At 41.7% G+C, this 26,873-nt stretch overlaps 1 protein-coding gene across 22 annotated transcripts in view; it reads right to left on the reverse strand.

Moving 5' to 3' along the window:
• WNK2 (WNK lysine deficient protein kinase 2) overlaps positions 1-26,873 on the reverse strand; it is a 112,684-nt gene that overhangs the window by 36,628 nt on the left and 49,183 nt on the right. For 14 of the 22 annotated variants that reach the window (XR_013391971.1, XR_013391972.1, XR_013391973.1 and 11 more), the window contains 12 exons: positions 22,544-22,696; positions 21,585-21,776; positions 12,578-13,129; positions 10,874-10,885; positions 9,070-9,375; positions 8,411-8,460; positions 6,873-7,038; positions 6,550-6,666; positions 5,245-5,412; positions 5,018-5,063; positions 3,565-3,681; positions 1,574-2,610 (listed from right to left, as the gene is read on the reverse strand). Coding sequence is in view for 19 of the 22 variants with exons in the window: in XM_077924903.1 (XP_077781029.1) it covers positions 1,574-2,610; positions 3,565-3,681; positions 5,018-5,063; positions 5,245-5,412; positions 6,550-6,666; positions 6,873-7,038; positions 8,411-8,460; positions 9,070-9,375; positions 10,874-10,885; positions 12,578-13,129; positions 21,585-21,776; positions 22,544-22,696 (2,916 nt within the window). In the remaining 3 variants the exon portion in view is untranslated. The remainder of the gene's footprint in view (positions 1-1,573; positions 2,611-3,564; positions 3,682-5,017; positions 5,064-5,244; positions 5,413-6,549; positions 6,667-6,872; positions 7,039-8,410; positions 8,461-9,069; positions 9,376-10,873; positions 10,886-12,577; positions 13,130-21,584; positions 21,777-22,543; positions 22,697-26,873) is intronic. The other 8 variants (XM_077924898.1, XM_077924893.1, XM_077924894.1 and 5 more) reach the window with 8 other exon arrangements.

The raw sequence follows: 26,873 nt of genomic DNA on the forward strand, positions 1-26,873 counted from the left end.
CCAGTCCCTGGAACTAGGGCCTTTATCCTGAATGAACCCATGCACTGGAGAAAAGTTTCATAGGGTGGGATTCAACTAAGTATGCAATAGTGTGGATGTAATAATGAATTCACAGAGCTAATATTCAATATGTGTTCATGCTGCTGGCCAAAATAACATCACAACAACTGATATTAGGGTGGGCCCTATTAGGCTTTTGCCAGTTCAGGATCCCAACATGTACTGGATTCTTCTGACAACTCAGCTTCATGTAGCTTTCATTAAAAAAATAAATAAATCTGTTCACTTGTTAAAAAGGTAAAGGGACCCCTGACCATTAGGTCCAGTCGTGGTCGACTCTGGGGTTGTGGTGCTCATCTCACTATTGGCTGAGAGAGCCGGCGTACAGCTTCTGGGTCATGTGGTCAGCATGACTAAGCTGCTTCTGGCGAACCAGAGCAGCGCACGGAAACGCCGTTTACCTTCCCGCTGGAGCGGTACCTATTTATCTACTTGCACTTTGATGTGGTTTCGAACTGCTAGGCTGGCAGGAGCAGGGACGGAGCAACGGAAGCACACCCCGCCGTGGGGATTCGAACTGCCAACCTTCTGATCGGCAAGCCCTAGGCTCTGTGGTTTAACCCACAGCGACATCCGCGTCCCTTTCGCTTGTTACTTTGCCCCAAATTCTTCCCAGGGCGAGATTAGGAGCAGATGTCTGATTTGTGCACGCCTCTCCTCACTTCTATCACTACAGAAAGAAGTTAATAAATGTACTGATAAATGTGTTTATCAGAACAGGAAATCTTCCTTGGGAAATAGAACCCACTAGAAAGGGGCAAAAGATATTGCAGAGTCAATATCTACATGCAGACTTCTTCATTAGACTTGGGGGGGAAAGAAGAGCACAGAATTCCTACCTTGATCTCACCTTTGGCAAAATCCTATACATCAAATAATGAGCAGCCAGCCAAATGAGAGAAATAAGGCTATGGATGCAGTATACCTTATTTTCATTCTCATATTCCAATAAACAATCTCTTAGTTGGAAAAAAAATGTTAAGTTTAAAATAAGGCTTGGTTTCACCAATGTTCAGAAACTAAGGGCCAATGGTAACAACACATTAGAATTTATTTTGATCATGGGCACCAGATTTTTCTCTCTGTGCATAGAACTTTTGAGTGGAGGAAGAAGTAAAGTTTACTTTAAAAAAAATATTAAGAGGACTTTGTACTATCTTGGTAGTTAGACCTCAAATAGCCTGAAACACAATGCACCCCTCTCAAATGACAAGTTTGGTTTTTGTCTCTTAAGGATAATGACAGTGAGTTTGCAATGTTTGATGAAGGCATATATTGTACACCACAAAGAAAGAATATTTTTAAATTTGCACCAATAACTGAGAACCATGTATTTGCTTTGTGAAGCAGACCACACAGCATAACAAGTGCAATAGTTTGAAAAAAGCTACCATCGGCTCTTCGTTTCTGAATTCTGGTTTACAAAGCCCATAAACTGCAGCACTCTTAGCAGAGGTTTGCATGATTTCTGTGTCAGTGGTACCACAGGCACCACAGCCACAGGTTGACTTGCCGGAACGGGAGACGTGGTGAGTTCAGGTTGATCCTCAGCTGACTTAACATCCATGCCAGCTACAGGAACTTTCAGGTCCAACACAAGCGCAGGCAAAGGTGCCAAGTTAAATTCACCATCTCCTTGGTCTATAGGTGCAAAGCTGTCCGGTGTTGCTGCAGATGCAGAAGATGTTGGGACATACTCCTGGTAGAGCAAGTTGCGCAGCTTCTCATCCAGACTCTTGATTGTGTTGTCAGCAAAATCAACTCTTGGTGGCCCTTCACCGTCTGATTCTACAGCACAAGGCGGCTGAGGAGCGCTAACTGCAAGGCCAGTGGATGACGTGGGCTGGGACTGGGCTTGTAACTGGGATGTAGCTGCTGATGAGTGAGGGGGACTTGAAAGCTGAGGTGCTGCTAGAATCAGAGGATCAGGGACAGCAGACACAGGAACTGCCTGGCTTGCAAAAGAAGGAGGCATCTGACTAGGCTGACTGCTGTCTGGCAAGCTGAGGATTTGTGTTGGAGGCTGGTGTTCCAAAATAGTCGCATCAGAGACAGCAGGGAGTGGGTGGGCTTCTGCTGCCTGTGCAGGAACAGTCTGGATCGGCTCTGGCATCCCAGCAGTGCCCTGTTCAGCCTCTGTCTCAGGGACACAAGGGTTTTCATCTATTCGTTGGAGTGCCTGCAATGGGGGATTTAGAGGAAGCTGAGCCTCAGGACGTTCTTCGAGTGAAGTTGCACTGGGGGCAGCAGGTGTACCAGGCTGACTGGATGCAACAGGCTGTTGTTGCGGAGGGTACTCTGGCTGGCCTGTGTTGTCAGCAACCTGTTCTGGAGCACATGGAGCCGTCACTGGGGGTGTTGCAGTGGATGTTTCTAGCTGGACCTGTGGAAGGGAGGTTGGTGCTGCAGTGGAGACTTGTGTCAGAGGAGCAGGAGTTGTTTTGGGGCTGTCCGTGGCACTCCTTTGGCTTGAAAGCTGCTGATGGGCTGTGTTTGTGGGTTGGTCTGTTGCTGTAGAGCTCTGCTGCTGATCATCTGACTGTTCTACATCTGTAAATAAAAGAAAAAGAAACCCTGAGTTCAGAGAATGGCACTTCCGTTTGTAGCCTCAAATGGAGCCTCAAACATATGACCAGAAATGTAAGAGCAGAATGATAAAACACTTTAAACAGCTGAAGTGCTCTCCTTGTCTTAAAGCAGTTTTAAAACAGATGATTTTCTGTATGTAAACAAGAATATTGTGTACATTTTGTTTTACATCTACAGCTAAAACGTGATCATAACGACAGGCTACTCTCGCTTACTATAACAGCTATATATAGCAATTTTTCTAATGCAAGATGTATTGCCCTTTATTGGCTATTAGTAGTAATGATGCACTGCCCCATTTCAACCAACTGGAAAATTGAGATTAATAACAAGGTGGTGCATGCATTACAGAGTCTTTAAAATTCATTTATGTGACAGGAACTTCAATTACATCTACGCATGTAAAACAAAAAGGATCAAGTTCAATGTTCATAAATGCGTACTCTTTTGTAGCAAGGTTTTGACACTAATTTGCCTCTAACTTGTTCCGCTTGCCCTTGGCTATTCCAATTCTCTTGAGTAATGAATGATTGAAATAAATGCCTTTTCCGGGGAAAGCTAATTGCTACTTTAAAGCTATGGGACCCACACATTTGTGGATGGCTTCTGCGTGCAACTGCCTCTGCATTATTGATTGTGGCCCATCAAACCCTGGCGACAAAAGAAATGAAAATCCTGAAGATGGTATCTTGAATAAATCCAAATATATTTTTATTGGCCACGTAGTTAGTTTTAAATGCTTTCCTGCTATATCTTTTCACTTTCCCATGTGTTTCATTTTTGAAAAATAGTAAATGAGTTTCTAAAAGGTAGCGAGTTTTCTCTTATGCTATGATTTTTGTGTAAGTGGCTGGAAGGACAGGAACATATAGGAATTCTATGATTTGTTCTTAAATCTTTAAAGTTCTCAAGTACCTGGGGCGTCGGCCTGTTTTGCACTTTGAGGAGCTGGTGAAGTGAATTCTGGTGCTTCAGCAGCTGGATTTTCCACAACAGGACAAATGATAAACCACCGCTTTCCTGTATGCAGAACTAATCACAAAAGGAGGGTTGGAATGGTCACTATTTCTATATCAAACACGGGCAAGAGGCCAATATTGCTCCAATGAAATCAGCACATAATGCAAAAGATACACTGTCTTTAATTTCAAGAAGAAATTCAAAAAACAATAATGCAGGACTACCACATTTAAAGATGATGCTTCCCCAAGGCTGATGGAAATCATGAAGTCTAGAGCAACGGCTACCGTCATGCTTGCAGCCTAATCCTAGACATGTTTCTTCAAGAACAGGGGTGAGCAAACATGCCAATATCAGTTTCTCCCAATTTCTTATCCATCTTAAATTCAGTTCTCTACATTTCCAGAGGAGTTTTCTTTTTTTTTCTTTAAAAAAGTCATCATGAAAATTCATTAGTAAGTTTCTCCTAATATACACATTTTTGTACAGAGTTCTCTGGAATATACGCAGAGCAATTTCCCCTGATATATTGCATTTTTATGCACATTTCATTGTAGTATATGCATTTCTGTAAACATTATTGGACTGGAGAACTGCATTGCAAAATTTGGAAAAGTCTGAATTCTGACGGATGGCAGTGTTTCAGTTCTTATATTTTTTCAGAAAGTCTGAGCAAGGTAGGTTCACTTTTAATGCAAACAGAACTGAATTTCCCTGCCATCCCTACTCAGAAATAAATCTCACCATGTGCAGGTAATTGTGCACAGAAGCACAGTGTTGCATTCAGACCATGACAAAATTGGGTTCATGAATTTCAACAGGCTTACTATGAACAAAATTTAGAATAGCACCCATAATAAGTGAATTGAAAGCTAGAAGCAATCTTTGCAGGATTTTGAGGCTTAGGCTATGTGTTTTAGATTTCATCTTCTGCCAAAACCTGTAGACTACCAGAAAGCCACAATTAATATGCTTACACTTATCTTTTATGTCTGCAGTAGTGCATATATGCACATGTAGAGACAAACCTCTTTTGAAGTGGAAAGGTATCCTGAAGGATGGAAGTGTCACCAGCACAGCGCTACTATGATATTCATAACTGATTTGCCAACGTAAGTAAGAGTCAGGAAGAAACATTACTTGCAATAGGGAGAACAATCAGTCAGTGCTCATTTCCCTTTAATGTGATGGTGCCATCTAGCAAGACTAATAGCAGTTGGAAGACTGTTCCCCCGTGACACTAATCAGACTTAAGCTTGGGGCTTGCTCTGTAGAATGTTTAGTGGCTGGGCTGATGAACTCTAAAAATAGATAATTGTCAGTGATATCCAATATAGATTAATTGCTTTACAGGGTTTTTTTGGGGGGGGGCAGGTTGTCACTTATATAATCATGGAAACACTTTTACCATTCTGTTGGTACACTGGCATTCTTGCCTGGGATTGCCGATTCACCTATTTAAAATGAAAAAGACCATTAGTAGTCTGCAGGCATTTATCTGTGGTTGAAAGTTCTGCTTAATGAAATAAGCAAAAAATATTATACTATTACATAGTTCTTTTAGTGGAAGCTGTTGAAGACAATTAGAGTAGACTTTCATCTACCTTTGGTGGGATGGGTTTTTTTTAGCAATACCTCATTGTTTTCCAGCCTGCAGGTGTCTTGCTGAGGGCTTGCACCCTGATCAGAACTTCGTTCCCCTTCTGTATCTTCACTAAGCATATCTTCTGCTTTGTCAATGATTTCTTTCAGTTGCTCTATAAATATCTCTTTCTCAGTAGGCAATATAAATTCGTTTTCTACCTATAGGGATACACAGATATATATATTTTAAAACTGCATTCTCTTTAGTGTTCGCTCTGTAGTAACTTCATAACAAGAAGTAACTGTATGGGCAATTTAAATCTTTTAAAAATAGCATGCAGTGGAAAGAAGTTCCACATATATGGAACTGGGTGTGTATGAACCATAGTTTATGCTTTACATTTGAAATGAATGAATCTTTTCCCTGGCCAACAGAGCTGAGCAAAGCTACAGAAATTATTCATTGCTCTTATGTAACTGACCTATCTTGATTAAGCAGTAAATGAATGCATTAGCGCATGAGAGGCATTTCAAAATATGCACAAGCTTCAAGGACTAGTTGATGGGTCACTGGGAACTTTCAACTTGCCCTGCTTATGCCAGAGCAATTAAGGATAGCATATTGAATATATCTGAGCCAAATTAGCACCAGTTTTCATGAACACCTGAAGCATCTGTTGCACATATGCAACAGCAATAAATTGTGACTAGCATGTATGAAGGCCAGAGTAGCACCTCTCATCCCACACGGCACACTGACTTTCCAAACAGTAATGAGAAGAGGGCAAAAGTGGGTCACTCATAGGGAGGTAAAAAACATCCCCTCTTACTATTCGCCTGTGTGTATAGTATAGTATAGTATAGTATAGTGTATAGTATAGACTAAGTCTAGCTTCCCCTCCCTGCTTACCAGGCATCAACAAAGAGACCCCTTTTTCTTTTATTCTTCTTCTGGGAGGATGAGCACACTGCAGAGCAAAGCATCAGCTTGCAACCATCAGCCATCTTCACTTCCTAAGAACTCCTCTGGGTCCATATGGGTCCCAGGGTCAATTTGAAGAGGCCAGCCCTTCGCTTTGACGTGATCCCAGCCAACTCAGAAGGTTTAAAGAAGAAGAAGTTAAAAATAATTAAAAATAGGAGGGGTAGGGAGCCTTGGCATGTGGTTTCCATGGGTGTCAGGGTGTCTATCAGCACCATACTGGGCACCAAACACACATCCAGAATTGGGATGCTAAACAGAAATCAGGCTGCACCTCAATAGCTCCCTTCTGAATGATCAGAAATACTTTTTTGTGGCTGCACTAAGAAGGCTGTGGCATCAATTCAGCTAATGAATCTAAAGAAAGATCTTACCATGTAAGTAGCAATTTCTTCTGGTGCATCGCCATCTAAATCAAACTTAAATGTAACCATTTTGTGATTGTGTGTTTCTAGCTGGCATTCCACCATCTTATCCCCTGTGTTGCATACCTATAAAAAGAATCAACAATTATTTCTAACACTCCCAAAGGAGCCCAGGGTGGCAAAAACATCTCATTCATAAATATTCTGTCATCAAAGTAATTCTCCCAACCAGAAATTTCAGGGTTGCCAGGAATAGTATCTTTTACCCATGCGTGGAGTAGAACAGGAATATAAATATATAAGTAAGTCTTAAGCAAATGTAGCTGACTTACATTTAAAATTGTCAGTTTGGGCCTGTTGGATTTTTCCTGGCGTGAACGAGTACGTGTTGATTTCTTATGCTTCTTGGAAGATTTTCCTTCCTGTTTACTACTTCCACTTGTTCCTTCAAAACTGTCACTCATCTCTTTACCAGAAGCCACATCAGGACTCATGTAACTTTGCAATAAGGAGTAAAAATGAAGACAGAAGACAAATAGTATGAACATGCAGCATTCTTTTAAAAGCTCCCCCTCAAAATCACCACAAACTCTTTAGAACATGCCTTTTTGCAAGAGATCAAAGGTCCACCTCATTAGGTATTCCGTCTCTAATGCTGCCAGCAAGATTTTTACTATGAATTTTAACTGCCATGTTCACTGACAGATCTATCCATCAATGTGTCTAAATTTAGTTTTTCTTTTCATTTGTCCAGAACCTACTGAGAAGCAGTACTCACTTGGTGACCTACTGGCAAACTACATTTAGCTTGGAGGGTCCCAAGCTATGCATTGGTAGAAGAGGATATTTATAAATAAAATTTAAGATTCTGTGCTTCCTTTTTCATCCAGGCTTTGACTGCACAGAATTTGCTCAAATCAAACAGTCCCTCATATCAAATTAGGAAACAGACACCAGATGGACAACTATTTCTTTCAGCTGTTTAAATGCATTTATGTTTTTAATTAAAAATATCCTCATGCTCTTCTCACAGTGTACCTTGGGAAACATAATGACTAACAATAACAACAAAACTGAAAATTTTGGGGGGTCTGGAACAGTGTTTTTAAAATGGTGTTCTGATGAGATAATCAATAGTGGAAGACAAGTTGTCCAAAATACAATTTCTCCATTATTAGTAAATGTTTCTGTGGTACACATCAGCACAGTCTTGGGAACTGCAGCAGCAGGGGTGTTGATAGCCCCATGCTTGGTGTTTCACAGGGGTTCTTTGGCTTCATGTGCCTGTTTCTATGCTGTAACAAGAATACACAAACCAAGGATGTAAATGGCAGGCTTCTTTCTCCCCCAGCCCCAGAGAGAGGGGAGAAATAAGTGCTTTTCCAGTTCTAGGCTCCTTGCTAGCCCCTGTCGTTTTGGAACAGCTAAGCATAGGGCCAGCAAAATGCTTCTTTCTCTAACCCGGGGTGGGTGGGAGAAAGAAGCCTGCATTTTAAATATTCGCTTTGGCTGCACGTGCCTGTTCCCAGCAGGATTTAACCCCAGCTGTTGAGTAGAGGATAATTCCTGCTTAGTTTGGCTGTGTGCATGTTCTGGAAACAGGCACTCACACCCAATGCAGAACTGAACCCTCATCCTCCCACCTATCAGTTGACAGCATAAGGGATGTAGAATGATTGACAGTCATGGGAAATGGCCTTGTGGGCCAAACTGGACTCCTGAATGGACAAAGATTGGCCCGCAAGCCAGAGGTTCTCCACCCCTGCCCTAGAAAACGTTTCAAATCCTCTTCACCACTGCAGGAATTTGTGTAGACATGATAACAGTTAATGATTGGTATGCCACTGTACTAGACAAATAGTGAGGATACCTTTCACAGCTCTGTGATAGTGACTGCTGCTTTTCCATTATTCCATGCTCCTAAAATGGAAAGAAGAAACAGTTTTTTCACCTGCAAAATTAATATTTGTGTGCAAATCCAGCCACGGCCTAGCACTTGTAATTTCCATTGATTTCAATGGCCAACTTTGTGCCAGCATAGCAAACAATCTTTGAGGACACCCTCTCTTTGAGGAAATTACTAGTCATAATGCCTTTGAAGCTGTTCCCCCTATGGAGCAGCATCATGTGCTAGCACTGATATCAGATGAATCAGCTGGTAATATCCGCAGCGGCAAGTTTCAGCCAAAGACTAACAAAAGACCAATCTTTAAAATGCAGGTCACTTTATATTATTATCACTATGCTATTGTGGTGGGAAACTGAATAAAGAAGCATTAGTTTATGGAAAGGAAGGTACTCAGAAAGCTGTGGAATGAATATAAATATGAAGAACGAAGATTTTGAATTATTTCTTATAAAGAACTTATAAATATCACTGAGAGGAGGATCATAAAAAATTCACAGGAGGTGAATTGATTTTAGGAGACTCTACCCTGGCAATTGAGAAAACAGCTCATTCAACTAGACCAATGAATTTTCTGATAGTTAACAGCACTAAGGATTCATTAGCAAAATAAGAAGTACTACCTCTTGAGAAGATTCTGTAGCCTGTGGCATAACTGGGCATGAAGTTTGGACCTGCTGGCCCAGAGGCTGGTGATTATCTGGCTGAGGCGGCAGATAACCAGTAGACTGGAGAGGCAGCCCATGATCTATAGGCATTGCTGCATTTGATGGAGCAATGGTGCTTTGTGGAAGACCTTCTGGACCAATACAGGGTTGCAATACTTCAGGCTGCAACTGCAATGGTGGTGACATAACTGCAGAAGGCTGCACTGGCAATGCAGGCATCTGGGTCCCAATATCCACAGTATACTGAGGGTGTCCAATAATCTGTTGCAACATAGCACACACCTGTTAGTAGCATCAATTCCATTTATGATATTAATAATTCACATAGCTAAACTCATAATTGTTTTAAATAAAAAAACCTTTTTAATACAAATCATTGCACTGTAGTGCGATGAAACCATACTTAAGTGCTTTTTGTTTTGAAAAACAAAGGAAGGAAGAAAGGAAGGAAGGAAGGAAGGAAGGAAGGAAGGAAGGAAGGAAGGAAGGAAGGAAGGCCCATTCAGACAAACAGTGACTTATCATATGCAACAGCTCACCACTCAGATCTGAAAATTTTCAGCACACCACTGCAGATAACCAAAGCGAGTTGTGAGTTAAATCACCAGATCTGCGTGGCAAGTTGCTGCACATGAATGCTTTATTTTATGAAGCAGCTTCTAAGAGCCCATACACATCTATTTCACCACATAGCTAAACCTCAGATCTATTCACACCTTCCTTACAACTTGTCAGGATGATAAAGATTACCCACTCACATCAGGGGAATTTAGTTGTATGTACAAGGTGAGAGTGGTTGCATTTCAGACAATCACAACATGATTATTTCTGTGAAATGGGGCTCAGTTCAAGAATTAGGAACTGGATCAAGTCATAATGTCTAAATGCTGGATGTAGATTTTTAAAATATAAAACTAGGGTCCTCCCCACAATCAACAAAATAAGCATAATGTCACATCTTTACACATTGCTGACACTATACCTTTCTTTGCACGTAACACTAAGCCAAATCATGCCTCAGAATGAGTGAGAAAACTGCAGGCTTCCAGAGAGAAGTTATTTAGCAAAGTGCAACAACAAAATTGCTGGAGAGCAGAGAATTCGACACAATCTCTGCTCCAGGAGCCCACACGTTTCCTTGTTTGCACTAAACCATGGTTTAGCACAGAGTGGTGGGAAAACCAGGCTTCTGTTTCCTTGCACATATTAATTTGGTTATTGCATTTGAAAACCACTTCAAATGTTTGGGGAAGAAAACAGAAACATAATGCCACTTATTCCACAAATCCCCTGTGTGGAATACTGTATGTGATGGTCTCTAGAGCAGCTTCAGATGAAATGGATTCTTCCAAGTTCTAAATCTAAAGGAGGAGTTCTACTAATGCTTGTGTTATGCAACAGGTATTCTGCGCCAATTCCAGTCATTTTGTCATGAAAATCACGTGTTCAGGCCTTATATTACTGAATCCCACATAGTTAAAGAAGCAAACACCTTAAAGTGTTTGCGCTAAAGAGACTCACTGAAACGAGTGTTTAAGAGCCCTTTCTTTGTGTACAAATGACCTATGATTTACAGAATTATAGAACTGTAGAGTTGGAAGGGACCCCAGGGCCATCTAGTCCAACCCCTTGCAATGCAGTAACAAAAGGGAAGTTCTCCATAACAGCACTGAGTATGGGCACATCATTATGCATATATTTCTCCTTGGTACAAGAAGCTAGAACTGTGCAAGTTTCAAATGACTGAATCAAGCTTTACCTGAGCAGGAAGCTGAAGCAGGGATGGGATACAGAAGAGAGACACAATAGAAGAGGCAGCAGCAGCAGCAAAGGAAAGCACAGAAGACAGAGAAAGTCACTTTTAGTACTATTAATGTGCCTTATAATTGATGTTTGTGTGCGTTTTATATGTAGTGTGTGTTGTGACGCCAAGACAGAAAGAAAAAAAATAGCCTGCATTGTTAGCATTCACTGCACATAGTTTTAAAGTAGTTTAAATTTAATATAAAGGGATGTTGTCAAGTTTACATAATTGTTTCATTTTGGGTGAAAATGAACAATGCTTCCTTGAAAGGAACATGTGGACACAACAGTCCAGTACAGCAGTTCTTTCACAATCTCCATGCACTGGGGAAAGATGAGGAAAGCCTATATTTTTGATCCATTTTAAAAGACTGGGTTCTAGGCAATGCTAGCCCTGCTTTGAGTAGGCCTGCTGAAATCAATGGACTTCTCCTGTCTGTGGCTCTACTCTGAGTAGGACGAGTTATTGACTACAACTCATTACAGCCAAGGGAGTTCCAAGATTTCTAAATCTGAAGACAGAAACTAACTTAGTGATCAGTGCAAGTGAAATAGAGGCAATCTGGGATGCCAGTTTTTTCACATTCCCATGGCAAGACATAAAACATAAACATCTTCTGGTCAAGGCTCCTCATCATGTATCACAAGTCTCCTTTGAGAACAAATAAGGAATCATGAATTTAAGTCAAAACTGATAGACGTTTATCAGTATGTGACAGGCAATGCTTAGAGAGCTACAAGGCCTGGTGCAACTATTATGGAATCCAATGGGAGTAATACCATTGGTTCAGTGGAGGGTAGGTGGGAATCACATGAACTTAAGTTCTTCACAAACAATCTATGTGTACCAAATATATGGCTGAAGACAGAAACTTAGATACAGTAAAGCTGAAGATACAGAACAATAGGTTGAGATGAAATGTTATGAATTTTAAGAAGGTGGACGATAATGATAAAATGCAATGGCTTCTTATAAAATTCCCATTTTTATCATTCTTAAGCAGTCTTCATTCTCATTATAATCTCATTTCTGCTCAAATTGTGGTTAATATTCTTTAATTCTATATTCTGTTATAAACTTGTTTTATTAAGAGACTCCTATTTTTGTCTCTGTAAATGCTAGTATTGAATGTTTCAGTGACCCTAAAAATCTGCAGTTGCAACAATGCAGAATAATATTTGTTACTATTATATATAAATATCCTCAAAATAATATTTCTGAAATTAGTCCCCAGTAAAAATCCCTTTGTTGAAGAACAGTCTGCTTTTAAAGCAATTTTGGTGGTATATAAGCAAAATTATAAATGAATTAAATATAAGTAGATCTGTGTAGATCACCTACTTATTTATTTCTTAATTGCAAAAGCAAAATTTTCTTCACTGTTGATAAGATATTGTACCATCTCCTGCGACAGGAGATGGGGCACTTGAGGCATGCCCATCAACTATCGTTTGCCAGCCACTTGCTATATTCTACTTTTCATCACCCTAAAACTTTTATTAAACAAATTCCTTTTCCAAAGTGACTGGTTTTCTGGTTCTACCTCCGCAGGGCAAATTCCCCTATTTGCTTTTATAGTGAAACAGGCTACAGAACTGTTACTTAAGAGTGATACTCCTATGTTCTAGTACCGAGAAAGTCCAATGTCAAACAGATTACCTGATTACCAGCCCCAGATGCAGACATAGTCTGTTCTGAAGGATGAATTATGCTTGGTTGAAGTGACTGAGGAAGTGGAGGCAGCTGCTGTTGCTGCTGTTGTGAAACTGCTTGCATGTTCTGGGTGTGATGGGGAGAGGGAAGAACTTCATTCTGAATTATCTGCTGGAGGGTAGCCTGGTACATCTGCTGCTGGGAGAGCTGGGCTACTGCATGATGTGCTGGCAAAGCTGACACTCCTGGCGGAGCTACAGCGAGTAATGGTACTGGAGCAGCCGACATATTTGGCACAATTGTTTGGCAGGGCAAGACCAAGGAAGCCACAGAAGTATGAGGAAGGTTGACGGCTTGCATGGGCAGGGCAGGGGAATTTGATGTCAGTGGCAGAGCAGGGTTCATGGGGAAGCTTGGTAAAATCACAGCTGGAGGAAAATACTGAGAAGGAGCAGGTATAGGGGGCGCATTTGCAGCAGGTATATCAGACAAGTTTGGAGGGTGGCTATCAAGTCCTGCCAGAGGAGTAACTGCAGGAATGACGGGAAACTGAGGAATCTGAAAAAAAATATAATATTACGTGAATTGCAAAGAGCGTTCCAGGCTGGCACATTTGCCTTACTAATATGATAAGTACGATGAATAGTGATTTCCGCCCATTTTCTTGGGTCTACGCAGAGAGCAAGCAAGATTGATTTTAGAACAAACAGAGAAGAAGACTTGAAAGCAACTGCGTGTTAATCTGAGCAGTTCAAAATTATTGCAAAGGAAACTTATTAATCATGCAGCAATCTATTAATAATCGCTCGTTCTATGTACCTGCACTAGAAACATCTTTGGGCAGGTGTTTTGCACATCTCCCACACACAGGTTCTAAATACCAGAGCCCTGATTCAGAGTTTTTCTATATGCATGTATAAAGTGTGTGTGTGTGTGTGTGTGTGTATTATACTATACTGTATTGTACTATACTATACTATACTATACTATACTATACTATACTATACTATACTATACTGTATATGTTAATATGTATACTATACATACAGTATACATGGAGCTCCTATTTTGAACGGGCTTTCTTGTTCAGTTCAGCAGAGTGCCATGCTATGCAGAGAGACTCTTGTAACTTGAAGTGAAGGGAGAATATCCTGACCCGAGCCAGCCCAGGTATTAGGCAGGGTGAGGCCCCACCACCTCCACCAGCAGTGGAGAAGCACCATCACCATCAGCGCCAATTTCAGGCAAGATCACATCCATTTTGGGCAATACCTCACTAAAAATTGGTGATCTTGCCTGAAATCAGGGTTGATGGCGGAGGTGCTTTTCTGCCAGCAGGACGGCACTTCCAGTTTTGCCTCAAGCGGTGAAAAAGGAAACACCACCCCTGATTCTGCCCATATTGAAGTTGCTGCAAGTCACTGCAAAGTTACAGCCAAGTCAGGGCAAACTTATTTTCTTCTGCATGCAGCTTAATGCTTTCCACAAATCAAAATTTTGCAGTGTTTCTCAAACTAGAAGTCTGTGCAAGGGTTTGCATGTTGTATTGGTAGAAGACCTGCAAGTGTTAAAATCCAGCATTTTCCAAAGTGAGGATTGGAAATCCACTAGAATCCTTGATAAGGAAGATGGGGGTGTTGAAAGGTCCCAACTGCTGTAGGTTCTTTTATTCCAACTGGAGACGATGTGGTGTGGGGAAAGCAGGTATGCAAAGGATGGGGAGATAGAATACTGCAGTTTGTGTGGGTGGAAGCAATGCAGGGGATATAAGAGCTGGGAAAGCATCCTTAAGGAAGTTCAGGATGGGCAAAGCATGTTAGACTGAACACAATTAGAAGCTGGGACGCAATTACATATAGTTTGAGAAACACTTAACTTGCATAATAAGCCTCCAGTGCATGCCATTCAAGGTACTACATTTTATACATTTATTATACATTTTTAAAAACTGGGTGATAACTATATACATATGATTAATCCTAATCATTACAAGCAGATATGCACAAAAGTGTTCAGCATTAAACAATAAAAAACCTCATTTAATGCATTTTATATATATATATATATATATATATATATATATATATATATATATATGCAGGTTTTGGTGTCCTCGGGTATCTTCCCGTGTAAAAGTTGGGGTGTCTAGGCGACGTTTCGACGAGGTCTCACTCGTCATCTTCAGGCTGGTGCTTTCGGCTTCTTGTTACTGGAACAGAGCAGGATCTCAGTGTTTGAGTTCCTATAAATACTGTTGAGGAGGTGTGGCCTCCAATGTTCTGGGCAGAGAGGAAGTTCCCAGGCTAGTGTGCCTTTTCTTCTTTTGTTCCTTAATTGCTTGAGGGATATCTTGAGTGATTTCTTGAGTGATATCCTGAGTACCACTTAGGTGGGTCATTAGGTGTGGATTAGTTGCTAAAGCCTTTGTGTCTTGACCTCTTGAACTTTGTGAAGAGTTTTTCTGAGAAGATGGGTGTACTACATTTAGTTGTGCTTTGGCTTGGCTTCGTGTATAGGGGCGAGCTGTGGTTTTGTGGCCTGTGCCAGCCAGATCTGTGTAGGGATTGCAGGGGGGTGCAGCATCCGGAGGTGCCACCATGGTTTGGCTACTGGATGGTGTCTGTAATTTATCTGTGGAGAGGGTCTGGGTTTGGGTCTGGTGTGGTTGATTGGTGATGGCGTTCTGTGTGCCTCTGGATCTGGTGTCAGTTTTTGCCTACACCCCAAAATACAATTCACTATGGAAATAGAAGCCAACAACCAACTTCCCTTTCTTGACGTCCTAATCTACAAAAAACCTGATGGCTCCCTAGGACACACTATCTACCGGGGAAAAAACACACACCAACCGCTACTTACATGCACAATCACACCACCACCCTGCACAAATAAACTCCGTAGCCAAGACTCTCATCTCCAGAACCAAACGCCTGGCTGACAAAGACCACTTGACAACTGAGTTACAGAATCTCTCAAATGTGTTAATTGCCAATGGATACCAGCAAAACAGGGTTACGAAGCTAATCCAAAAAGAAACACCCCCCAAAAACCAAGACACAGAAGAAAACAATGGCATGGCCCTCCTTCCTTATATCAAGGGCACTACAGATAAAATTAGCAAAATCCTCCATAAACACAATATCAAAACAGCCTTTTGCGCCAACCAAAAAAATAGCCAATATCCTCAGAAACCCCAAGGATAAAATCCAGTTGGAAAACCAAGGGGTCTATGAAATACCCTGCAAAGTCTGCCCAGCCACGTACATTGGACAAACAAACAGACGAATAAATGCACGTATCGCAGAACACAAGAATGCCGTCAAAAAAGAAGAAAAAACTTCCTCTCTCTTCCAACACATGAAAGAAACAGGACACGAAATTAATTTTGCAGATTCCAAATTGCTCTCTAACATGGAACATCACCACAAGAGAATAATCATGGAAGCCATCGAGATAGAGAAACACCCTCACAACATGAACAAGCGTGACGACACATCCCGCTTGCCAGACATCTGGAAATTAGCCCTCCCCACAAAAACTGACACCAGATCCAGAGGCACACAGAACGCCATCACCAATCAACCACACCAGACCCAAACCCAGACCCTCTCCACAGATAAATTACAGACACCATCCAGTAGCCAAACCATGGTGGCACCTCCGGATGCTGCACCCCCCTGCAATCCCTACACAGATCTGGCTGGCACAGGCCACAAAACCACAGCTCGCCCCTATACACGAAGCCAAGCCAAAGCACAACTAAATGTAGTACACCCATCTTCTCAGAAAAACTCTTCACAAAGTTCAAGAGGTCAAGACACAAAGGCTTTAGCAACTAATCCACACCTAATGACCCACCTAAGTGGTACTCAGGATATCACTCAAGAAATCACTCAAGATATCCCTCAAGCAATTAAGGAACAAAAGAAGAAAAGGCACACTAGCCTGGGAACTTCCTCTCTGCCCAGAACATTGGAGGCCACACCTCCTCAACAGTATTTATAGGAACTCAAACACTGAGATCCTGCTCTGTTCCAGTAACAAGAAGCCGAAAGCACCAGCCTGAAGATGACGAGTGAGACCTCGTCGAAACGTCGCCTAGACACCCCAACTTTTACACGGGAAGATACCCGAGGACACCAAAACCTGCATTCCTGTACCCGTGAAAATCTACGAAAGCATATATATATATATATATATATATATATATATATATATGCAGGTTTTGGTGTCCTCGGGTGTCTTCCCGTGTAAAAGTTGGGGTGTCTAGGCGACGTTTCGACGAGGTCTCACTCGTCATCTTCAGGCTGGTGCTTTCGGCTTCTTGTTACTGGAACAGAGCAGGATCTCAGTGTTTGAGTTCCTATAAATACTGTTGAGGAGGTGTGGCCTCTAATGTTCTTGGGCAGAGAGGAAGTTCCCAGGCTAGTGTGCCTTTTCTTCTTTTGTTTCTTAATTACTTGAGGGATATCTTGAGTGATTTCTTGAGTTGTATCCTGAGTACCACTTAGGTGGGTCATTAGGTGTGGATTAGTTGCTAAAGCCTTTGTGTCTTGACCTCTTGAACTTTGTGAAGAGTTTTCCTGGGAAGATGGTTGTACTGCATTTTGTTGTGCTCTGGCTTGGCTTCGTGTATAGGGGCGAGCTGTGGTTTTCTGGTCTGTGCCAGCCAGATGATCTGGCTGGCACAGACCAGAAAACCACAGCTCGCCCCTATACACGAAGCCAAGCCAGAGCACAACAAAATGCAGTACAACCATCTTCCCAGGAAAACTCTTCACAAAGTTCAAGAGGTCAAGACACAAAGGCTTTAGCAACTAATCCACACCTAATGACCCACCTAAGTGGTACTCAGGATACAACTCAAGAAATCACTCAAGATATCCCTCAAGTAATTAAGAAACAAAAGAAGAAAAGGCACACTAGCCTGGGAACTTCCTCTCTGCCCAAGAACATTAGAGGCCACACCTCCTCAACAGTATTTATAGGAACTCAAACACTGAGATCCTGCTCTGTTCCAGTAACAAGAAGCCGAAAGCACCAGCCTGAAGATGACGAGTGAGACCTCGTCGAAACGTCGCCTAGACACCCCAACTTTTACACGGGAAGACACCCGAGGACACCAAAACCTGCATTCCTGTACCCGTGAAAATCTACGAAAGCATATATATATATATATATATCACACAGGATAGCGTCTACTGAAGATATTAATCCTTGGAGTTACAGGGATGCAAACTGACATGCATTTGAATTTTCAGCACTAAACCATTTTTGGAAGCTCCTGCTTCCCTCATTTAATGCACATTTAAGTATTATTGCACACTAGCTTGTGTTCTAAAGATACTGGGGTACATTTTTTTTTAAAAAATGCATGTATGTTTTAAAATAGTTTGCATTATTGGATAAAGGCACGATCGCTTGGTTGTATAAAATTTTGGAAATGTTAAAATTGATTATACAAGGATACAAATTGCACTTCTTTCATCACTTATGGTGACAAACAGTTGTATCTAGGTATAGAATGCATTTCTACTCCCATGTTTGCTTCCATGTTGAATGCTCTAGGATCCAGCACTTGACAGAGATGAAGCTATTTACTGCCCACTCTTATCTCCCTTTGATAATCTTTCTCTCCTCTATCTCTGAACAGCCAATCCATGCGGGTAAACACCAGAACTCTGAAAGCAATTAGCGTTGGTGAGCACAAACTCTCTAATAGTATATGTACTATCTGAGGAGGCCTCGATTGGTAGCAGGAGAATTTAATTTGGCTATGAGATGCAGACCAAGCTACAAGCAACTCAGCTTCTGAAAAAGAGCAGGACAAGTACCATATCTCCTCAAGTGGAAAAAAGGAAGGAGGGAATCTGAGCAGAAATCCAGAAGATAAGTGAGCCATTGAGTAAGGAACAAAACCACTCTCTTCCTCTCTCTCTACCCCTCAATTATATGTCCATTCTTATATATTAAGCTAAGCATTTAGGGGGAAAGAACCAATTTCCTGGAATCCTAATTTTAATTTGATGTGGGCTTTAAGAGCAGCTGAAATTTCCCACTTTGTGGAAAAAACCAAGGGAATCAGAGTGTGAAGGGACTTCTGAAAACATTGTCTGAGCAATGTGTCTGCCTCACTGAGTTCTGCATTTTTACTTTTCTTGTTCTTTTAGTTTTAAAAACATGGTGAGTGGCTTGATATCGCCAGGCCTACTACTACTAATCACCTAAAAAAATTATTTGCCACCTCTTTATCCACACTCACCAGTACAGACAATCACATTCTTTCTGGTGGACTGAGATCACAAGGACTTGTCTGTGTGTTTGCGCACGCAAGAATGCATGTGCAGTATGCACAGTGCCCAAAGTGCTTCTTTGTGGACATGAATTTGTCAATCTTTTCCTTCTTGTGCACCCTTTGTGTGTCATGGAATGCTGCTCTCAAGAGTCACCCAACCTTACACTGGCTTTTGAGGAAAGGAAGGGGATGATGACAGGAAGCTGAAAAGCTAGTATTTGTGTGCAATATATTGTACACAACCATTGTCCTTAAGCAGAGAGTTTCCTTCACAAATACTGGTGGAGCAATTACACTAAATGCTCAAAATTTAAAAAGTTTGTTGCACCAGCAAAATAAATGGACATAACAACTGGTGTAACTGTTCAGAAATATTTTGCAGAGATACTGAAAAAAATTGAAATCGTGTGTTATAGAGAGATATACCCACACAATTTTTTAGACTCAAGAAAAAATATATGAAAATAAAAATGCTTTCAAAACATGTGAGCACCTTCTCTCTCTCTCTCTCTCTCTCTCTCTCTCTCTCTCTCTTTCTTAGGTAAGAGGCAAATGCATTTGAACCCAACATAAGGCAGTGTCAGCTATTACTTAACATGTGGCTTTAACATAGGAAACAAAGCGCAGAAAAATCTAATCAGGCCAGGGACCTTGTCTTCAATAGGCATCTTCTGTTCTGGAACAAAGCATTGTGGGTTCCCCCTCCCCTATTTTGATACAGTCAGAAAAAGAGCAAAGGTACTTGTTCACCTTCAACTTATTGTTCAGAAAATCTATTATAAGCCATTGAAAAGCATTTATATTTCTGCTACTGCTAAAGGAAATAACAACCTGAGCACTACAATAAGAAATGAAGGCGGGGGAGGTGATGAAGTGAGAGCTCATGGGGGAAAATGGAGTCATATCTTGTCCATCATGCAGAATTTTCAGTATCTATGGCCTGTCTACCCTACTACTAATTAAATTTTCAACAAAACAATTCAGAAAAATTAAGACCAAATGGAGGACAAGGAATGTAAATAACACAATTTATTCAAAGAAGCCCAAACGTTATCTTTATTGCTATGGTTCACTGGTTGATTGGTCTTTGTTTTTGCTTTTCTTTGGTAATCCCTTTGTGTCAGCTGTTCTGTTGTTTTCACTGTCCTGCTTTGCTTTTCCTATGGCTGGAAGTCTCTTTCCACTGTTCCCTTCCTCAGTTGTTTTTGCATACATTCAGAAAATGCAAAGCAATAACAACAAATGGAGACTGAGGAACATTAAAATACTAACTGGCTTATTATGGCACAGAACTTATTGTGGGCTAGAGCCCACGCCATCAGATCATAGACTCGTAGAGTTGGAAAGGAGCTTGAGGATCATCTAGTCCAACCCCCTGCAAGGCAGGAATATGCAGCTGTTCCATATGGGGATCAAAACTGCAACCTTGGCATTATGAGCACCTTCTTCTTCTTTGGCAATCACTTGTAGCTCAGTAAGATTGTCTTCCGTAAACACGGTTTTAACAATGAGTCCGTAAGTGACTGGGGAGGCCAATTATGGACCCACATGTCCTTCCACAGTGGGGACAATGGTTTCTGGGCGGGGGTTGATCACGATGTGGATTTGCCAAGCGTGCCTTCCTCCTAGCATGTTTCTCCCTTGTGTTCTGCGTTTGAGTGTCTTCAAAGCCCATGACACCTTTGGTAAAGGCTGTTCTCCAACTGGAGCGCTCGCAGCCAGTGTTTTCCAGTTGTTGGTGTTTATACTACTTTTTTTTTAGATTTGCCTTGAGACAGTCTTTAAACCTCTTTTGTTGACCACCAGAATTACACTTTCCATTTTTAAGTTCAGAATAGAGTAGTTGCTTTGGAAGACGATAATCAGGCATCCCACACTCTAACCAACTGAGCTATGACAAAGCATTATTCTTTGGACATAACACAAAGCCAGTAAACCATGGCTTACTTCAACAGAACAGACGGTGTAAAGTGTGCCTCTGGAATTTTTCAGTAACAGTGGCCATGTCTGGGCTGGTTTCAACAACCGGAAGACCAGTTCCAGATACTGGTACTTAGAGGCTACTCCTCAGCCCCACAGCATTTTTGGTATCGCATCCTAGACGTTTCCATTTTATCTCCCATGCTTTTAAACATCTATATGAATTGACTGCACTAGGTTATCCAGGGGTTTGGAACAACACCTAATTTGTATGCAGATGACGCCCAGCTCAGTTTCTCCTTTATATCTGAGGCAACGGAAGTGCTAAATCAGTGACTGAGACCAATGATGGATGAGGTTCAATAAGCTGAAGTTCTATCCTGACAAGCCACAGTTTTGGTTCAAATACATTCTCTTTCTTCTCTTATAGTTAAAACCTAGTATTTTTGTTTGCTTTTCCTACTTTTATATTTTTCTTGAGAAAGAAACAATTTGCTCTGCTTTATAAATGATACCGTTTGCATACTATAACCACCCCTTCTCTTTTGTGTCAGTATTTAGATTGAAAGTCTTCAGGCAATGATGTATCACCTTTAACTTTTTTTGGATGTGCTCAATTTATTTTATGCACTATACAATTAAGTAATAAAAATAAATTTCCTAAACAAGATGCAAATGCACAGAAGCCACACACTAATTGCGAAGCCTGCCATACCAACTATTAGCTGTGAAGTTCTACCAAAATTAATTACTTATAACAAAATAAATAATGCTTATTGAATTCGAAGGTCAGCTTACCTGGCCAGGTGGGACTGTTGGAAGTTGCTGCACAGGGGGAACCTGCAGAGGTGTGAGAGATGCATTGCTAGCTGCCACCTGAGAACTGGGAGTTTGATACTGGGGCAATAGGTGAGGTGCAGGTTGCTGCACTGGGCAAATGGGCTGGTTGGCTAGAACATGCTGTAGAGGAGCTGGAGGTGGGATGGACTGCTGGTGGAGAGAAAAAGGGAGCACACCGTAAGTTCCCAAAGTGCTCTGGCCATGGGGGATAACTTATTTGTCATAGGAACTACCTGATATCTCAACATAGGTGCCAACAACAACAACATTCTACCCCCCTCTCTGTACCAGCTAAAGTGCTAAGAAAATAATAAATTAACACTGTTAAGAGAAAGGTTGAGGGGGGAAAGCCATGTAGTCTAGGAAAAGCCATCGCCTACCACCTGCAGACTGGCTGAATCATGCCATAGTGATGTAGCATCATTCCATTGTGCATTGTGTCCCAGGACTGCACCAGAGGAGCAGCATGTTCAGATTCCACATCCCCCACAGAAAGTCACCAACTACCTCCCCGTTTTTGTGAGAAATGAAGCAACCTGGGAAACTGCAGAGGCGCTATCTGGGTCAGTACTAGGTAGGTCACTCAAAGTGATGATGGATGAAAACCTTATTTTCCATCTCCAAAGAATGAAATGTATCCTCTCCTCCTGGTCATGGAAGAAAATTGAGGAGATGAGCTGCGGAAAGGACCGCAGGTAGGGATGGAGGCTTAAAAATTCAGTGCTCCCTGTCTTTCTTGCATATTAAATGGATGCAGCATAATTATAATAACTCATTTTAGAATTTGAGCACTGCATTTGAAGATTACACCACACTTGTAATAATGGCACAAGCAGGCTTGAGATAAAGGGTAATAAAACACCCCTATGTTTATTCAGCATCTCCACTTCAAAGCAAAACAACAACTAACTACTTACCTGCTGGCTGGCTAACACAGGCTGTGATTGTCTCATCTGGACAGGGGCAACGGAGGTGGGATGGACGAGAGGGAATGGGATTGCTGGTTCTTGATAATGTTGTGGTCGCTGAGAGACAACAGCAGGTGGAGCTTGAACCACTGGAAGTCCAGGCTGAAGGGAAGAAAGGGGGGGGAACTACTTTAGAAAACTACAAGCTACAAAAATTATTGGCTGTCAGGACAGCCAAGTTGTGTTGTGAATCACTCCTTAATGGCAATCTCGTAGCTGTTCAAGAAGTGAGGCCCATAAACTGAGTGGACCTTTTCCTATGGTAAGCAGTGAGGACAAAACTCAACACCCAAGTTTTGTAATCCATACTTGGTAGAAAATACAGAAAAGAAGACACATGAGTTATGGCTGAAAGGACGGAACGAAGCTGCTGGAACCTCAATTCCAGTGCTGTGATCCTATGAATACCTTGAATACAGTACACTCAAAATGTGTCCACAAGAAACAATAACAATGCATGCATACATGCCAATAACATAACCTGCAGGTGCAGTAAATGTTTACTGGAGACCTCCATGCTTCCCTTGTAAGTGGGCAAGGAGATTTCTTTCTTTCTCTTTTTCTAAAAAAAATCTTTAATAAGTATGAGCATTGGAGCAGAAAGTCACAGATGGCTTTCTGTTTTTTACAGCCTTCATTTACACTGTTCTCTGCCTTTACAATGCCCAAGCTGGCTGGTGTCATGGTGTCCACTGTTTCCACCAAGGCATGCAAACTTGCTACTCGAGCAATTAGCACTAAACGGAGGCAATTATCTTATGCCTGTGAGACAAGGCAAGAATGGGATGAGACCTTATTTATTTATTTTACAACTGATGCAATCTGCCTTTTAGCCCATTATGGCTCACAAGAGAAGTATATTAAAATATGAACATTCAAACAAACAAATATTCACACTAAAGCAACTAGCAATAAAAGCAAGGTTGTAAAACCCAAGCATATTGCGTGATGCCTATACTTCCCTTTTCCCTATGACTCAGATGACAGGTGTGGGAAAACCCTGGAAGCATGATTATGGTACTGAGAAATGGTAGGGGGACTGAAGGGAAAGAGAGTGGAGAGGAAACTGAGGCATGCTGACCTGCACTGAATCTCCAAGTCACCACCAACAGTTCCTAGCAGTTCCACATGAAGGTAAATAATGTATTTACAGTGCAATAGGTAAAGGTAAAGGTACCCCTGCCCGTACGGGCCAGTCTTGACAGACTCTGGGGTTGTGCGCCCATCTCACTCAAGAGGCCGGGGGCCAGCGCTGTCCGGAGACACTTCCGGGTCACGTGGCCAGCGTGACAAAGCTGCATCTGGCTAGCCAGCGCAGCACACGGAACGCCGTTTACCTTCCCGCTGGTAAGCGGTCCCTATTTATCTACTTGCACCCGGGGGTGCTTTCGAACTGCTAGGTTGGCAGGCGCTGGGACCAAGCAGCGGGAGCGCACCCCGCCGCGGGGATTCGAACCGCCGACCTTTCAATCGGCAAGCCCTAGGCACTGAGGCTTTTACCCACAGCGCCACCCGCGTCCCTTTACAGTGCAGTAGTGACCATTTATTTCTTGGGATTGTCAGAATGAGTCAAACCAGATGTGGGACAGGAGATTTGCCATTAGATCTCCTGACCTTTTGACTGTGTACATATTACTAGCTTAAAACACAGAAAGGCTCATACTTATTTTCAATTCAGACTGAAGGTGGTTTTGGGGTGGAAATGCATCAGAACACAGTGTTTCAGAATAAATGACAGGATAGATATGGATTGTGGCTAACTGCTTCTCAAACCAGAAGTGGATGCAATATGAATGGGAGTGTGTACACAGCCTTCCTTAAACCAACAAAAGCAAGCAAGGTGTGTGTGTGTGTGTGTGTGTGTGTGTGTGCGCAATTTGAGCAGGACCAGTTACAAGGGTAAGGGAGATTAACTTCACATATGCCAAAATTCCCCTCCCTGCAAAAGCTAATATTTCCCCCCTACATGATGTCTAAACATACAGCCTACTTTTCAACTATCTTCCTTTTGTGGGTGGTGGTTTTTGTTTTTTAAATAATAATAATAATAATTTATTATTTGTACCCCACCCATCTGGCTGGGTTTCCCTAGCCACTCTGGGCGGCTTCCAACAAAGATAAAAAATACACTGAAATATCACATATTAAAAACTTCCCTGAGCAGGGCTGCCTTCAGATGTCTTCTGAATGTCAGGTAGTTGTTTATCGCTTTGACATCTGATGGGAGGGTGTTCCACAGGGCGGGCGCCACTACCGAGAAGGCCCTCTGCCTGGTTCCCTGTAACTTGGCCTCTCGCAGTGAGGGAACCGCCAGAAGGCCCTCGGAACTGGACCTCAGTGTCCGGGCAGAACGATGGGGGAGGAGACGCTCCTTCAGATATACTGGACCGAAGCCATTTAGGGCTTTAAAGGTCAGCACCAACACTTTGAATTGTGCTCGGAAACGTGCTGGAGCATCCCATCATGGCTCTCTTGCATCCCATCTAGTTGGACTCTAAGATGTTATGGGAGGGCGGGGGAGAAGGTGATAAAGCAGAGAGCAGGCACACTAGGGCATCCACGCACCAGTCAGATTACAGAATAATGTTTAGTTTTTAAAAGGAGAGGTGTCAAAGTCTCAACCCTTTCTGAGAACATTTTCACTATTTCCAAAATGTATGGCAGAGTGTGGACTGGTTGTGGTGAGGGGAAATCATTCCATTCATCCTCTCCAGGGCACTGAAAAGTAATAAATGAATAGCCCCATGAGCTGATGCCTGCCCACAGCATATTTCCTACCCCGACTGTAACTTCAGTGGTTGGGCACTAAGGCCATAGAGAAGTCTTGTTTATTCACTAGACTCCGCTACCTGAACAGCTTACGCAACCATGAAAAATGCATAAACAAAAATGACTTTAAAGAAAACAGAATTGAAACACACAAAGCACACTTTACATTTTCATGAAAGGCAGGCAAGTGATTAAAAACAGTTGATAAACTTTGGGGGGGGAGGGGATTTGCAACTAAAAGCATGCTGTAACACATTAGGAAAGGGAGAAGTTACTACATATGTGAGTTGCTTTATATTTTTATGAATGAATAAAAAACAGCCATGTTAGCACTAGGTAGTCTACGAGTCGATAAAGAGCAGCTTTTTTTCAGAAATAAAAATGGCTAGCCAAAAACAAATAATGGCTTGTTAAAAAAAATTAAATAGCATTGTTATTTTTTTACAGAAAGGCAGGAACCCTCTACAAAACATCAGAATGTATGTGGCTGGATGCTGAATGAAAACTTGATGAGTTAAAAGCCATATTACAAAGGATGACTTCTGGCACTTTTCTTTGCAAGTGATTAATAGGAATATGTTGTATGTCAAAAAGACCTCATTAAAACATAATGTCATCTATTTGAAGTCTTACTCTGATGTAAACGGTGTTGAAGAAAAAAAATGAAACGCAACTGATCAAATATAAATAATTGTTGTGATGGCTAAAATTAAGCAAAGTGCATCTTTATGAAAAAGTATTTTACTTTTTAAGAGTTTTCATTTATATAAAAAAGCAATAACCAATGTTTCTCACAAATGTCAAGTTAAAAGTATTTTACTTTTTAAAGCTATCAGGAGTGTCACATCCATACTTCACAACTGAAAATCAAATGTTGGGTGGGCACTGAGGCACTCAGCTACATTGTTGAATTTTGCAATTGCACAAAGTTGCAGGCCTTTTGCTTTATATAATAAAGCAGCAACATAAGATTAAAACTTACAAGGGAGGTAGTACATTTATCTGAGGAACCATTGCAACAACAAAGGAAGGCTGGTACAATCACCAAAGCTATTCCCCTCCCCTGGGTTAAGAAAGCGATGCTGTCATGGAATTCATGGGACCATACAAACTAAGTACACCTTAGGTTTTATTACAGGCATTTTGGAGAGAGAAAAGGGAAAAGTAGGGCAAGCATGACTTTTCTAATTGATTGAAAGTCATTCCGGGTCAAACAGGATGCATTCAGTATCATTCCTGGAATTGTTCAGTCTTCTAAGTCAAGCGAGGAAGCAATGAGGCATTCCACCTACCACAGCTCTGGCATCTTTTTTACAAGCTAGGCTTCTCCCAATGTTTGGTAGGCCTTGAGTCAGGTAGTCATTCTGCATCACTGAAGTCTGATCTGGACCAAGCTTGTGGCAACACTGGGTACATTCTGCCTTGCTGGCTTGTTCAGAAATAAATTCTGAACATGGGGTTTTCGTGGGCGTGCTTGCTGTTTTTACTGAGGCAGAGCTGTTTTGTGGGT

The sequence above is a fragment of the Podarcis muralis genome, chromosome 2, assembly GCF_964188315.1.
Source record: "Podarcis muralis chromosome 2, rPodMur119.hap1.1, whole genome shotgun sequence".
NCBI classification, from domain to species: Eukaryota; Metazoa; Chordata; class Lepidosauria; order Squamata; family Lacertidae; genus Podarcis; species Podarcis muralis.